A 14,857-nucleotide genomic window follows, 5' to 3' on the forward strand; every position below is an offset into this window, starting at 1 on the left:
AAGACTTTTCATGAATAGTACTTCAAGACAAGCATCAATAAGTCTTGCATAAGAGTTAACTCATAAAGTAATAATTCAAAGTAAAGGCATTGAAGCAACATAAAGGAAGATTAAGTTTCAGCGGTTGCTTTCAACTTGTAACATGTATATCTCATGGATAGTTGTCAACGTAAAGTAATATAACAAGTGCAATATGCAAGTATGTAGGAATCAATGCACAGTTCACACAAGTGTTTGCTTCTTGAGGTGGAGAGAAATAGGTGAACTGACTCAACATAAAAGTAAAAGAAAGGCCCTTCGCAGAGGGAAGCATTGATTGCTATATTTGTGCTAGAGCTTTGGTTTTGAAAACAAGAAACAATTTTGTCAACGGTAGTAATAAAGCATATGTGTTATGTAAATTATATCCTACAAGTTGCAAGTCTCATGCATAGTATACTAATAGTGCCCGCACCTTGTCCTAATTAGCTCGGATTACCTGGATTATCATCGCAATGCATATGTTTTAACCAAGTGTCACAAAGGGGTACCTCTATGCCGCCTGTACAAAGGTCTAAGGAGAAAGCTCGCATTGGATTTCTCGCTATTGATTATTCTCAACTTAGACATCCATACCGGGACAACATAGACAACAGATAATGGACTCCTCTTTTATGCATAAGCATTCAACAACAGTTAATTTTCTCATATGAGATTGAGGATATTTGTCCAAAACTGAAACTTCCACCATGGATCATGGCTTTAGTTAGCGGCCCAATGTTCTTCTCTAACATTATGCATGCTCTAACCATTCTAGCAGTAAATCTCCCTTACTTCAGACAAGACGGACATGCATAGCAACTCACATGATATTCAACAAAGAGTAGTTGATGGCGTCCCCAGGAACATGGTTATCGCACAACAAGCAACTTAATAAGAGATAAAGTGCATAAGTACATATTCAATACCACAATAGTTTTTAGGCTATTTGTCCCATGAGCTATGTATTGTAAAGGTAAAGGATAGAAATTTTAAAGGTAGCACTCAAGCAATTTACTTTGGAATGGCGGAGAAATACCATGTAGTAGGTAGGTATGGTGGACACAAATGGCATAGTGGTTGGCTCAAGGATTTTGGATGCATGAGAAGTATTCTCTCTCGATACAAGGCTTAGGCTAGCAAGGTTATTTGAAACAAACACAAGGATGAACCGGTTCAGCAAAACTTACATAAAAGACATATTGTAAACAGTATAAGACTCTACACCGTCTTCCATGTTGTTCAAACTCTTTACTAGAAATTATCTAGACCTTAGAGAGACCAATTATGCAAACCAAATTTTAGCAAGCTCTATGTATTTCTTCATTAATAGGTGCAAAGTATATGATGCAAGAGCTTAAACATGAGCACAACAATTGCCAAGTATCACATTATCCAAGACATTTTACCAATTACTACATGTATCATTTTCCGATTCCAACCATATAACAATTTAACGAAGCAGTTTCAACCTTCGCCATGAAAATTAAAAGCTAAGAACACATGTGTTCATATGAACCAGCGGAGCGTGTCTCTCTCCCACACAAGCATGCATTTATTCAAACAAAAACAAAAACAAAAACAAACAGACGCTCCAAGTAAAGTACATAAGATGTGACCGAATAAAAATATAGTTTCAAGAGAAGGAACCTGATAATTTATCGATGAAGAAGGGGATGCCTTGGGCATCCCCAAGCTTAGATGCTTGAGTCTTCTTGAATATATGCAGGGGTGAACCACCGGGGCATCCCCAAGCTTAGACTTTTCACTCTTCTTGATCGTAGTATATCATCCTCCTCTCTTGACCCTTGAAAACTTCCTCCACACCAAACTCGAAACAAACTCATTAGAGGGTTAGTGCATAATCAAAAATTCACATGTTCAGAGGTGACACAATCATTCTTAACACTTCTGGACATTGCTCAAAGCTACTGGAATTTAATGGAACAAAGAAATCCATCCCACATAGCAAAAGAGGCAATGCGAAATAAAAGGCAGAATCTGTCAAAACAGAACAGTCCGTAAAGACGAATTTCTAAGAGGCATCAGACTTGCTCAAATGAAAATGCTCAAATTGAATGAAAGTTGCGTACATATCTGAGGATCACTCACGTAAATTGGCATAATTTTCTGAGTTAACTACAGAGAATTAGGCCCAGATTCGTGACAGCAAGAAATCTGTCTCTGCGCAGTAATCCAAATCTAGTATGAACCTTACTATCAAAGACTTTACTTGGCACAACAATGCAATAAAATAAAGATAAGGAGAGGTTGCTACGGTAGTAACAACTTCCAAGACTCAAATATAAAACAAAAGTACTGTAGCAAAATAAACACATGGGTTATCTCCCAAGAAGTGCTTTCTTTATAGCCATTAAGATGGGCTCAGCAGTTTTAATGATGTACTCGCAAGAAATAGTATTTAAAGCAAAAAGAGAGCATCAAGAGGCAAATTCAAAACACATTTAAGTCTAACATGCTTCCTATGCAAAGGAATCTTGTAAATAAACAAGTTCATGAAGAACAAAGTAACAAGCATAGGAAGATAGAACAAGTGTAGCTTCAAAAATTTCAGCACATAGAGAGGTGTTTTAGTAACATGAAAATTTCTACAACCATATTTTCCTCTCTCATAATAACTTTCAGTAGCAACATGAGCAAACTCAACAATGTAACTATCACATAAAGCATTCTTATCATGAGTCCCATGCATACAATTATTACTACTCCCAACATAAGCATAGTCATCCTTATTAATTGTAGTGGGAGAAAATTCAACAAAGTAGCTATCATTATTATTATCATCATCAAATATAGGAGGCATATTGTAATCATAATCAAATTTATCCTCCATAACAAGCGGCACCAAAAGACTACTATCATTATAATCATCATAAATAGGAGGCAAAGTATCATCAAAGTAAATTTTCTCCTCCATGCCCGGGGGACTAAAAAGATCATGCTCATCAAAACCAGCTTCCCCAAGCTTAGAATTTTCCATAGCATTAGCAACAATAGTGTTCCAAGCATTCATATTAACATGTTCCATGGGTTTTTTAATTTTCGGATCAAACCATCCATGTCTTAAATCAGGAAATAGAATAAGAAGCTCATTGTTGTCCATTATGCCTTACTAGTGTAAACAAGAAACAAAAAGATGCAATTGCAGGATCTAAAGGAAATAGCTTCGAGCACACACACAATGGTGCCAGAAAAGTACTTAGTTACCTGGAACTGGAGTATGAGTGCCTTTTACCTTTCCTCCCCGGCAACGGCGCCAGAAAAGTGCTTGATGTCTACGGGTGCTTCTATTCTTGTAGACAGTGTTGGGCCTCCAAGAGCAGAGGTTTGTAGAACAGCAGCAAGTTTCCCTTAAGTGGATCACCCAAGGTTTATCGATCTCAGGGAGGAAGAGGTCAAAGATATCCCTCTCATGCAACCCTGCAACCACAAAGCAAGAAGTCTCTTGTGTCCCCAACACACCTAATAGGTGCACTAGTTCGGCGAAGGATAGTGAAATACAGGTGGTATGAATAAGTATGAGCAGTAGCAACAGCGCTAGAAAAGTGCTTTGCTGTCCAGGACTGGCGTGTGGTCGATGGTGGTAATATTGCAGGCAGTACAGATGCAGTAGAACAGTAAATAAGCAGCGATAGTAGTATTTAGGAACAAGGCCTAGGGATCATACTTTCACTAGTGGACACTCTCAACATTGATCACATAACAGAATAAATAGATAAATGCTAGACTCTACACCCTCTTGTTGGATGATGAACACCATAAACTGTGTAGGATTACACGAACCCTCAATGCCGGAGTTAACAAGCTCCACAATATTCGATGTTCATATTTAAATAACCTTAGAGTGCATGACAGATCAACACAACCAAACCAAGTACTAACATAGCATGCACACTGTCACCTTCACGCTACGAAAGGAGGCATAGATCACATCAATACCATCATAGCAATAGTTAACTTCATAATCTACAAGAGATCACAATCATAGCCTACGCCAAGTACTACACGATGCACACACTGTCACCATTACACCGTGCAGGAGGAATAAACTACTTTAATAACATCACTAGAGTAGCACACAGATAAATTGTGATACAAAACACATTGCAATCATAAAGAGATATAAATAAGCACTTCACTATGCCATTCATAACAGTGAATAAGTATTCTGTGAAATATAGCCTAAGAGACCCACACGGTGCACACACTGTCACCTTTACACACGTGGGACAAGGAGTATCCGGAGATCACATAAGTAAAATCCACTTGACTAGCATAATGACATCTAGATTACAAGCATCATCATATGAATCTCAATCATGTAAGGCAGCTCATGAGATTATTGTATTGAAGTACATAGGAGAGAGATTAACCACATAGCTACCGGTACAGCCCCGAGCCTCGATGGAGAACTACTCCCTCCTCATGGGAGACAGCAGCGTTGATGAAGATGGCGGTGGTGTCGATGGAGAAGCCTTCCAGGGGCACTTCCCCGTCCCGGCGGCGTGCCGGAACAGAGAGTTCTGTCCCCCAGATCTTGGCTTCGCGATGGCGGTGGCTCTGGAAGGTTTCTCGTACCGTGGCTTTTTCGTATCGAAGATTTAGGTCGAGGAGGCTTAAATAGGCGAAGAGGCGGCGTCGGAGGGGGTACGGAGCCGCCACACAACAGGGGGACGCGGGCCCTAGCCTGGCCGCGCCAGCCCCATTTGTGGGCCCCCTGTGGCCCCTCTTTGGCGGCTCTCGGGTGTTCTGGAAGCTCCCGGGGATTCTAAGATGCTGGGCGTTGATTTCGTCCAATTCCGAGAATATTTCCTTACTAGGATTTCTGAAACCAAAAACAGCAGAAAACAGGAACTGGCACTTCGGCATCTCGTCAATAGGTTAGTTCCGGAAAACGCATAAATATGACATAAAGTATGCATAAAACATGTAGATATCATCAATAATGTGGCATGGAACATAAGAAATTATCGATACGTCGGAGATGTATCAGAGGTCCACGAGCAGACGGCACAGGAGGGCCACGAACAGCAAGGACAGAGGGAACCTCAAGAAGACCAGCACCACGACGACGAGTCTCCTCAGCACGAAGCTCAGCAAGTACCTCAGAGAGCGGAATACGACCACGGGCAAGCAGCTGGGCCCGGCGCGGCTCAAACTCCTTACGGAGCCGCGACAAGAACTCAAAAACGTGCTGAAACTCTGATACGTCTCCAACGTATCGATAATTTCTTCTGTTCCATGCTACTTTTATGATGATACACACATGTTTTATACATACTTTATGTCATATTTATGCATTTTCCGGCACTAACCTATTAACGAGATGCCGAAGAGCCAGTTGTTGTTTTCTGCTGTTTTTGGTTTCAGAAATACTAGTAAGGAAATATTCTCGGAATTGGACGAAATCAACGCCCAGGGGCCTATTTTTCCACGAAGCTTCCAGAACACCGAAAGGGAACCGAAGTGGGGCGACGGCGCGGCCCAGGGGGGCCCGCGCGGCCCTAGTGTGTGGCCCCCGCGTCAGCCCTCCGACTCCGCCCTTCTGCCTACTTAAAGTCTTCGTCGCGAATACCCTAGTACCGAGAGCCACGATACGGAAAAACTTCCAGAGACGCCGCCGCCAATCCCATCTCGGGGGATTCAGGAGATCGCCTCCGGCACCCTGCCGGAGAGGGGAATCATCTCCCGGAGGACTCTTCACCGCCATGGTCGCCTCCGGCGTGATGTGTGAGTAGTTCACCCCTGGACTATGGGTCCATAGCAGTAGCTAGATGGTCGTCTTCTCCTAATTGTACTATCATTGTTAGATCTTGTGAGCTGCCTAACATGATCAAGATCATCTATTTGTAATGCTACATGTTGCGTTTGTTGGGATCCGATGAATATGGAATACTATGCTATGTTGATTATCAATCTATCTATGTGTTGTTTATGATCTTGCATGCTCTCCGTTATTATTAGAGGCTCTGGCCAAGTCGTTACTTGTACTATCATTGTTACTATCATTGTTAGATCTTGTGAGCTGCCTAACATGATCAAGATCATCTATTTGTAATGCTACATGTTGCGTTTGTTGGGATCCGATGAATATGGAATACTATGCTATGTTGATTATCAATCTATCTATGTGTTGTTTATGATCTTGCATGCTCTCCGTTATTATTAGAGGCTCTGGCCAAGTCGTTACTTGTAACTACAAGAGGGAGTATTTATGCTCGATAGTGGGTTCATGCCTCCATTAAATCTGGGACAGTGACAGAAAGTTCTAAGGTTGTGGATGTGTTGTTGCCACTAGGGATAAAACATCAATGCTATGTCTAAGGATGTATTTGTTGATTACATTACGCACCATACTTAATGCAATTGTATGTTGTTTGCAACTTAATAGTAGAGGGGGTTCGGATGATAACCTGAAGGTGGACTTTTTAGACATAGATGCATGCTGGATAGCGGTCTATGTACTTTGTCGTAATGCCCAATTGAATCTCACAATACTCATCATAACATGTATGTGCATGGTCATGCCCTCTTTATTTGTCAATTGCCCAACTGTAATTTGTTCACCCAACATGCTATTTCTTATGGGAGAGACACCACTAGTGAACTGTGGACCCCGGTCCATTCTTTTACATCGAATACAATCAACTGCAATACTCGTTCTACTGTTTTCTGCAAACATCATCATCCACACTATACATCTAATCCTTTGTTACAGCAAGCCGGTGAGATTGACAACCTCGCTGTCACGTTGGGGCAAAGTAATTTGGTTGTGTTGTGCAGGTTCCACGTTGGCGCCGGAATCCCTGGTGTTGCGCCGCACTACACTCCGCCGCCATCAACCTTCAACGTGCTTCTTGGCTCCTACTGGTTCGATAAACCTTGGTTTCTTACTGAGGGAAAACTTGCTGCTATACGCATCACACCTTCCTCTTGGGGTTCCCAACGGACGCGTGCTGTACGCGTATCAAGCTCTTTTTCTGGCGCCGTTGCCAGGGAGATCAAGACATGCTGCAAGGGGAGTCTCCACCTCCAATCTCTTTATTTTGTTTTTGTCTTGCTTTACTTTTATTTACTATTTTGTTTGCTTCACTAAAACAAAACACAAAAAAAATTAGTTGCTAGCTTTACTTTACTTACTGTCTTGTTTGCCATATTAAAAACACAAAAAAAAATTAGTTACTTGCATTTACTTTATCTAGTTTGTTTTATTTACTATTGCTAAAATGAGTAATCCTGAAGTTGAAGTTCGTTCGTTTAAGCAACAAGGGGGAGAATGTTTAAAAGATGCTTGGTATAGAATTAGTGATGCTCATAATAGATGCAGTAAGAAACACTCCACCACTATCCTACTCAGGAATTTTTATGTTGGTATCTCTAGCTGGAATAGGTATGTTCTTGATTGTCTCGCGGGAGGTAATTTCCTAGGCACTCCTGCCTTAGAAGCTAGTTGCATAATTGAGAGTCTATTTGGAATACCACCTGTTAATAAAGTTAAAATTGAAATCTCTCTTGAAGATGTCATGAAAAAGTTGGAGACCATAGAGCAAAATCTTCCAAGTATTGAGACTAATTTGGGAGTATTACTTAATAGCACTGATAAACTTGATAAATCTCTAGGTGGAATTAATGAGAGAATTACCATCTTAGAAGCTTATGCTATTCATGATAATCAAACTCAAAGGATTAGTGAACTTGAAGAAGATATGGGAACCATGGGTTCAACTTTTTCTTCTCTTAAGTTTAAGGAGAAAGCTTATGTGGGTAAGGAGCAAAAGTTCATGTATGTCTCTAAGGTGCCTAAACCAAAAAAAACTATTATAGGCCTAAAATTGACAAAGCCCTTAATACCACTACAGATAACGGAGCATCTAAGATACCTAATGTAACAAATTATGATGTTGATGCTTCGTCTCTTGATAATACTTGATATACACTTTCTGCGCCTAGCTGAAAGGCGTTAAAGAAAAGCGCTTATGGGAGACAACCCATGATTTTACTACAGTACTTTGTTTTATATTTGAGTCTTGGAAGTTATTACTACTGTAGCAACCTCTCCTTATCTTAGTTTTATTGCATTGTTGTGCCAAGTAAAGTCTTTGATAGTAAGGTTCATACTAGATTTGGATTGCTGCACAGAAACAGATTTCTTGCTGTCACGAATTTGAGCAGTAGTCTCTGTAGGTAACTCAGAAAATTCTGCCAATTTACGTGAGTGATCCTCAGATATGTACACAACTTTCATTCAATTTGAGCATTTTCATCTGAGCAAGTCTGGTGCACCTAAAAAATTCGTCTTTACGGAATGTTCTGTTTTGACAGATTCTGCCTTTTATTTCGCATTGCCTGTTTTGCTATGCTTGATGGATTTCTCTATTCCATTAACTTTCAGTAGCTTTGTGCAATGTCCAGAAGTGTTAAGAATGATTATGTCACCTCTGAACATGTGAATTTTGATTATGCACTAACCCTCTAATGAGTTGTTTTGAGTTTGGTGTGGAGAAAGTTTTCAAGGATCAAGAGAGGAGGATGATACAACATGATCAAGGAGAGTAAAAGCTCTAAGCTTGGGGATGCCCCCGTGGTTCATCCCTGCATATTTCAAGAAGACTCAAGCATCTAAGCTTGGGGATGCCCAATGCATCCCCTTCTTCATCGATAACATTATCAGGTTCCTCTAGTGAAACTATATTTTTATTCCATCACATCTTATGTGCTTTACTTGGAGCGTCTGTATGTTTTTGTTTTTGTTTTGTTTGAATAAAGTGGATCCTAGAATTCATTGTGTGGGAGAGAGACACGCTCCGCTGTTGCATATGGACAAATATGTCCTTAGCTTTACTCATAATGTTCATGGCGAAGGTTGAACTGCTTCGTTAAATTGTTATATGGTTGGAAACGGGAAATGCTACATGTGGTAAATGGTATAATATCTTGAATAATGTGATACTTGGCAATTGTTGTGCTCATGTTTAAGCTCTTGCATCATATAATTTGCACATATTAGTGAAGAAATACATAGAGCTTGCTAAAATTGGGTTTGCATGATTGGTCTCTCTAAGGTCTAGATATTTTCTAGTAAGGGTCGAACAACAAGGAAGACGGTGTAGAGTCTTATAATGCTTGCAATATGTCTTTTATGTGAGTTTTGCTGTACCGGTTCATACTTGTGTTTGTTTCAAATAACCTTGCTAGCCTAAGCCTTGTATTGAGAGGGAATACTTCTCGTGCATCCAAATCCTTGAGCCAAACACTATGCCATTTGTGTCCACCATACCTACCTACTACATGGTATTTGTCCGCCCAAAGTAAATTCCTTGAGTGCTATCTTTACACAATTCAAAAGTTATTACCTCTTATTTGTGTCAATGTTTTATAGCTCATGAGGAAGTATGTGGTGTTTATCTTTCAATCTTGTTGGGCAACTTTCACCAATGGACTAGTGGCTTCATCCGCTTATCCAATAATTTTGCAAAAAGAGCTGGCAATGGGGTTCCCAGCCCCAAATTAATAAACTTTCATAAATTTACAAAGAGACACTCCTCCATGGTATGTGATTGTTGGACGGCACCCGAGGATTCGGTTAGCCATGGCTTGAGAAAGCAAAGGTGGGGAGGAGTGTCATCTAAATAAAACTAAAATAAAAAGGCACTCCTTCATGGTATGAGATTGTTGGCAGGCACCCGAGGATTCGGTTAGCCATGGTTTGTGAAAGCAAGGTTGGAAGGAGTGCCACCCAAAAACAAAATTCATGGGAGCCGCTCTTTAAAAGTCTGTCTGGCAAGGGGGTTAGAGTGCCCACTACCATTCGTTGACAACAACAAACACCTCTCAAAACTTTACTATTATGCTCTCTTTATGTTTTCAAAATAAAAGCTCTAGCAAAAATATAGCAATCAATGCTTCCCTCTGCGAAGGGCCATTCTTCTACTTTTATGTTGAGTCGGTTTACCTACTTCCTTCTATCTTAGAAGCAACCACTTGTGTTAACTGTGCATTGATTCCTACATACTTGCATATTGCACTTATTATATTACTTTATGTTGACAATATCCATGAGATATACATGTTACAAGTTGAAAGCAACCGCTGAAACTTAATCTTCCTTTGTGTTTCTTCAATGTCTTTACTTTGAATTTATTGCTTTATGAGTTAACTCTTATGCAAGACTTATTGATGCTTGTCTTGAAAGTACTATTCATGAAAAGTCTTTGCCATATGATTCAATTGTTTACTCATTGCATTTACATTGCTTCGAATCGCTGCATTCATTACATGTGCTTACAATAGTATTGATCAAGATTATGATAGCATGTCACTTCAGAAATTATCTTTGTTATCGTTTACCTACTCGGGACGAGTAGGAACTAAGCTTGGGGATGCTGATACGTCTCCAACGTATCGATAATTTCTTATGTTCCATGCTACTTTTATGATGATACACACATGTTTTATACATACTTTATGTCATATTTATGCATTTTCCGGCACTAACCTATTAACGAGATGCCGAAGAGCCAGTTGTTGTTTTCTGCTGTTTTTGGTTTCAGAAATCCTAGTAAGGAAATATTCTCGGAATTGGACGAAATCAACGCCCAGGGGCCTATTTTTCCACGAAGCTTCCAGAACACCGAAAGGGAACCGAAGTGGGGCGACGAGGCGCCGCCACACTAGGGCGGCGCGGCCCAGGGGGGCCCGCGCGGCCCTAGTGTGTGGCCCCCTCGTCAGCCCTCCGACTCCGCCCTTCCGCCTACCTAAAGTCTTCGTCGCGAATACCCCAGTACCGAGAGCCACGATACGGAAAACCTTCTAGAGACGCCGCCGCCGCCAATCCCATCTCGGGGGATTTAGGAGATCGCCTCCGGCACCCTGTCGGAGAGGGGAATCATCTCCTGGAGGACTCTTCACCGCCATGGTCGCCTCCGGCGTGATGTGTGAGTAGTTCACCCCTGGACTATGGGTCCATAGCAGTAGCTAGATGGTCATCTTCTCCTAATTGTGCTATCATTGTTAGATCTTGTGAGCTGCCTAACATGATTAAGATCATCTATTTGTAATGCTACATGTTGCGTTTGTTGGGATCCGATGAATATGGAATACTATGCTATGTTGATTATCAATCTATCTATGTGTTGTTTATGATCTTGCATGATCTCCGTTATTAGTAGAGGCTCTGGCCAAGTCGTTACTTGTAACTACAAGAGGGAGTATTTATGCTCGATAGTGGGTTCATGCCTCCATTAAATCTGGGACAGTGACAGAAAGTTCTAAGGTTGTGGATGTGTTGTTGCCACTAGGGATAAAACATCAATGCTATGTCTAAGGATGTATTTGTTGATTACATTACGCACCATACTTAATGCAATTGTATGTTGTTTGCAACTTAATACTAGAGAGGGTTCGGATGATAACCTGAAGGTGGACTTTTTAGACATAGATGCATGCTGGATAGCGGTCTATGTACTTTGTCGTAATGCCCAATTGAATCTCACAATACTCATCATAACATGTATGTGCATGGTCATGCCCTCTTTATTTGTCAATTGCCCAACTGTAACCAACATGCTATTTTTTATGGGAGAGACACCACTAGTGAACTGTGGACCCCGGTCCATTCTTTTACATCGAATACAATCAACTGCAATACTCGTTCTACTATTTTCTGCAAACATCATCATCCATACTATACATCTAATCCTTTGTTACAGCAAGCCGGTGAGATTGACAACCTCACTATCACGTTGGGGCAAAGTAATTTGGTTCCACGTTGGCGCCGGAATCCCTGGTGTTGCGCCGCACTACACTCCGCCACCATCAACCTTCAACGTGCTTCTTGGCTCCTACAGGTTCGATAAACCTTGGTTTCTTACTGAGGGAAAACTTGCTGCTATACGCATCACACCTTCCTCTTGGGTTCCCAACGGACGCGTGCTGTACGCGTATCAAACTCCAGATCCGTGCGCACAGTCAGATAGAAGGGACAGGTGGCACACACAGCTGTACGGAGAGAATCAAGCTGACGCCAAATAGCAGCACTCTGAGTGTAGAACTCATCAATAGTAGAATCACTCTGCTGAAGGGCATGCTCCTGGCGGACCACAGACAGGTAAAGAGCATCACCAGACGGCTGATAGCGCTGACGAAGAAAACCCCACTGAGCAGCAGCAGTGGGAAGACCCATAAACTCAGCAGCATACTGAGGCAGAAAACTGGAGGTGAGAACAACTGCAACACGAGCATCCTCATCTATCCACTGAGTGTACTCAGTCAGATCCAGCCGGTAAGTCGCAACAACAGTAGAGTGGTCCTGGACCTTCCGGTCATAATCAGCCAGAGTAGTGTCATCAGCACTCTTGGCTGCATCCTTATCCGCCTGAGTAGCATCAGGGGCAAGGGCAACAGGGGGCGGTGCAACAGGCACCGTAGGAGCAACGGGGCGCGGCGGACAGGAGACATCGCCAGAAAGCACACCCCAAAGACGAAGACCGCGCATGTGGACGCGCATGAAGGCAGCGAAATCAGGGTAATTCGCGCCATCAAAGATCACCGGGCAGCGAGGGATCGCAACATAGCCCGAAGAAGACATAGCTATTTTTTTTTGCTTTTTTTTTCTCAGATCGAAGTCAGGAGAGAGAAAACCCGACTGAACAGATCGAAGTCAACTAGACAACGGCGGCCGAGAGCTGAGCGGGCCGAGCTGGAGGCGGCCACGCACGGGCGTTGAGCACGGGCAGGGGAGGAGAGCACGGGCGTTGAGCACGGGGGAGGATCCTGGCGATCTCCGGCGGCCGGAGGAGCAGTTCCAGGTGGCGGCGCGGAGCAGGATCTCCGATTGCGGCGTCGGACGACGGCGGCCGAGAGCTGAGCGGGCCGAGCTGGAGGCGGCCACGCACGGGCGGAGCAGAGCGACGGGGTCGGGCGGGCGTCGGGCAGGGAGCAGCACGGATCGGGCGGGCGTTGTGCAGGGAGATCAGCTAAGCGCGGGGCAGATGAAGTCAACCGGCGCGGAGAGAGAAACTGGATCGGCCGGAAACTAGCTGGAACGTCGGCCGTACGGACTAGAGGAGGAGGACCAATTTTTGCTCTGATACCATGTTAGAGCAATATGCTTGTTGTATTACCAGGGGGCCAAAGGCCACAATATATAGTACATGTACATGTGCACATATGCAGAAAGCCCCCTAACATATGGGGAAACTACAATATACATATATATACATCTAACAAAGAACACAATGTGGAGGATGAAGACGAAGACCAGGCGGAAGGCCCCCCCCCCCTCCGCGACAATCGCGGTGGTCGCACCCGTCTGCTGCGCAGACCACGGCCGCATTCATGAGCTGGCTATTGGGTGCCCAGGGCAGTGGCACGACCCGCTGGTCGCCCGTGATCGGATCCCAGATGAGGAAGTCCTGGCCCTCCCTGGTCACCTCGGAGCAGAAGAGGGCGCGGCCGTGGCGGTAGTCCAGGGCGTACCATTGGCGGCTGCTGGGAATGAGGAGGGAAAAGGCGGAGGGGGTGGTTGGGACGAACAGGGTAGTGCGGACGGAGTCCAACCACCGGGAGGAGCGTTTCTCGTAAACGGTGTGGAAGAAGCCAAGCACCGGGGGTGTCCGGTGGAGCTTGTAGAGGCGGCGGAGGAAGTTGGGGTGGTAGAGGAGGCGGCGCCAAGGCTTGCAGACGAGGGAGGAGCGGACGAGGTGCAAAGGCTCGTCGGGCGGAAGGTGGAGGAGGATCTCCTCGGCAAGCTTGTCCGGAAGCGCTGCCGGCGGCGGCGCCATGCTCCTCGAGTTCGCTAGGTTTGGGCGCAGCGACGCAAACACATTCGTGATTTTCTTTCCCTTTTTCTTTTGAGAGAGACCCTGGTATTGCCTAGCAGCAAAAAGAACATGTGCCGGTATCGCCGGCAATTGATTCAGAGGAAATTCATGTGCTCTTTTTGCAAATCTTGTTTCCTTTAGGGAGTGACTAGCTAGCAGCTAGCTGTTTTTCAATTTGAAAACAGACAGTTTTCCTGAACCAATCAAATGAAGACAGCTATGTATTTTATTTAAATGAAAAACACTTGGATAATGAAAAAAGTGTCTGTTTCATTAACCCGGAACAGACTGATTTCAGTACAAGCCATTTTCAGTCGGTTTTTTTCCATCCACCACGCACAGCACAAGAAAGCCCATGAAAAAAACACCTGCTCCGGTGGAGCTCGTTGAGGCGGCGGAGGAAGTTGGAATGGCAGAGGAGGCGGCGCCAACCCAGAGCATAATAGCCTCGTTTTGAAGCATATGGACGATAGGCTTGCAGATGAGGGAGGAGCGGACAAGGTGCAAAGGCTCGTCGGGCGGAAGGTGGAGGAGGATCTCCTCGGCAAGCTCGTCCGGAAGCGCTCGCGGCGGTGGCGCCATGCTCCTCGAGTTCGCTAGGTTTGGGTGCAGCGACAGAAACACATTCGTGATTTTCTTTCCCCTTTTTCTTTTGATAAAAACCCTGGTATTGCGGTGCCTGGCAGCAAAAAAGAACATGTGCCGGTATCGCCGGCAATTGATTTAGAGGAAATTCATGTGCTCTTTTTGCAAATCTTGTTTTCACGTTTGAGTATCGGATAGCTAAAACCGTATTTTTTTTGAATTTGACAACAACAAAAAAACTGCATATAGATCTCGCATAATGTTCCATCATGTAAATATTTCTATGGGGAACCCTAAAAGAAGCATCTCATACTCCATATCTGTAGTAAAGTTTCACGGAATGGAGGCACTGGCGACCCCGATCGAAACCCTTCGCATAGGGATCCTTTCGGGTGCCGGCGCTTTTATGGGAC

The 14,857-nt window shown here is 43.6% G+C and overlaps 1 protein-coding gene across 1 annotated transcript; it reads right to left on the minus strand.

Annotated features, from left to right (window-relative positions):
* Positions 1–13,259: 13,259 nt before the first annotated feature.
* On the minus strand, positions 13,260–13,844 carry LOC139835674 (uncharacterized). The gene has a single exon (XM_071825531.1). It carries the CDS (start codon positions 13,818–13,820, stop codon positions 13,260–13,262), a length of 561 nt encoding a protein of 186 aa, XP_071681632.1. The 5' UTR covers positions 13,821–13,844.
* Between the last annotated feature and the right edge of the window lie 1,013 nt (positions 13,845–14,857).

Source organism: Lolium perenne, chromosome 2 (genome assembly GCF_019359855.2).
Source record: "Lolium perenne isolate Kyuss_39 chromosome 2, Kyuss_2.0, whole genome shotgun sequence".
NCBI lineage: Eukaryota > Viridiplantae > Streptophyta > Magnoliopsida > Poales > Poaceae > Lolium > Lolium perenne.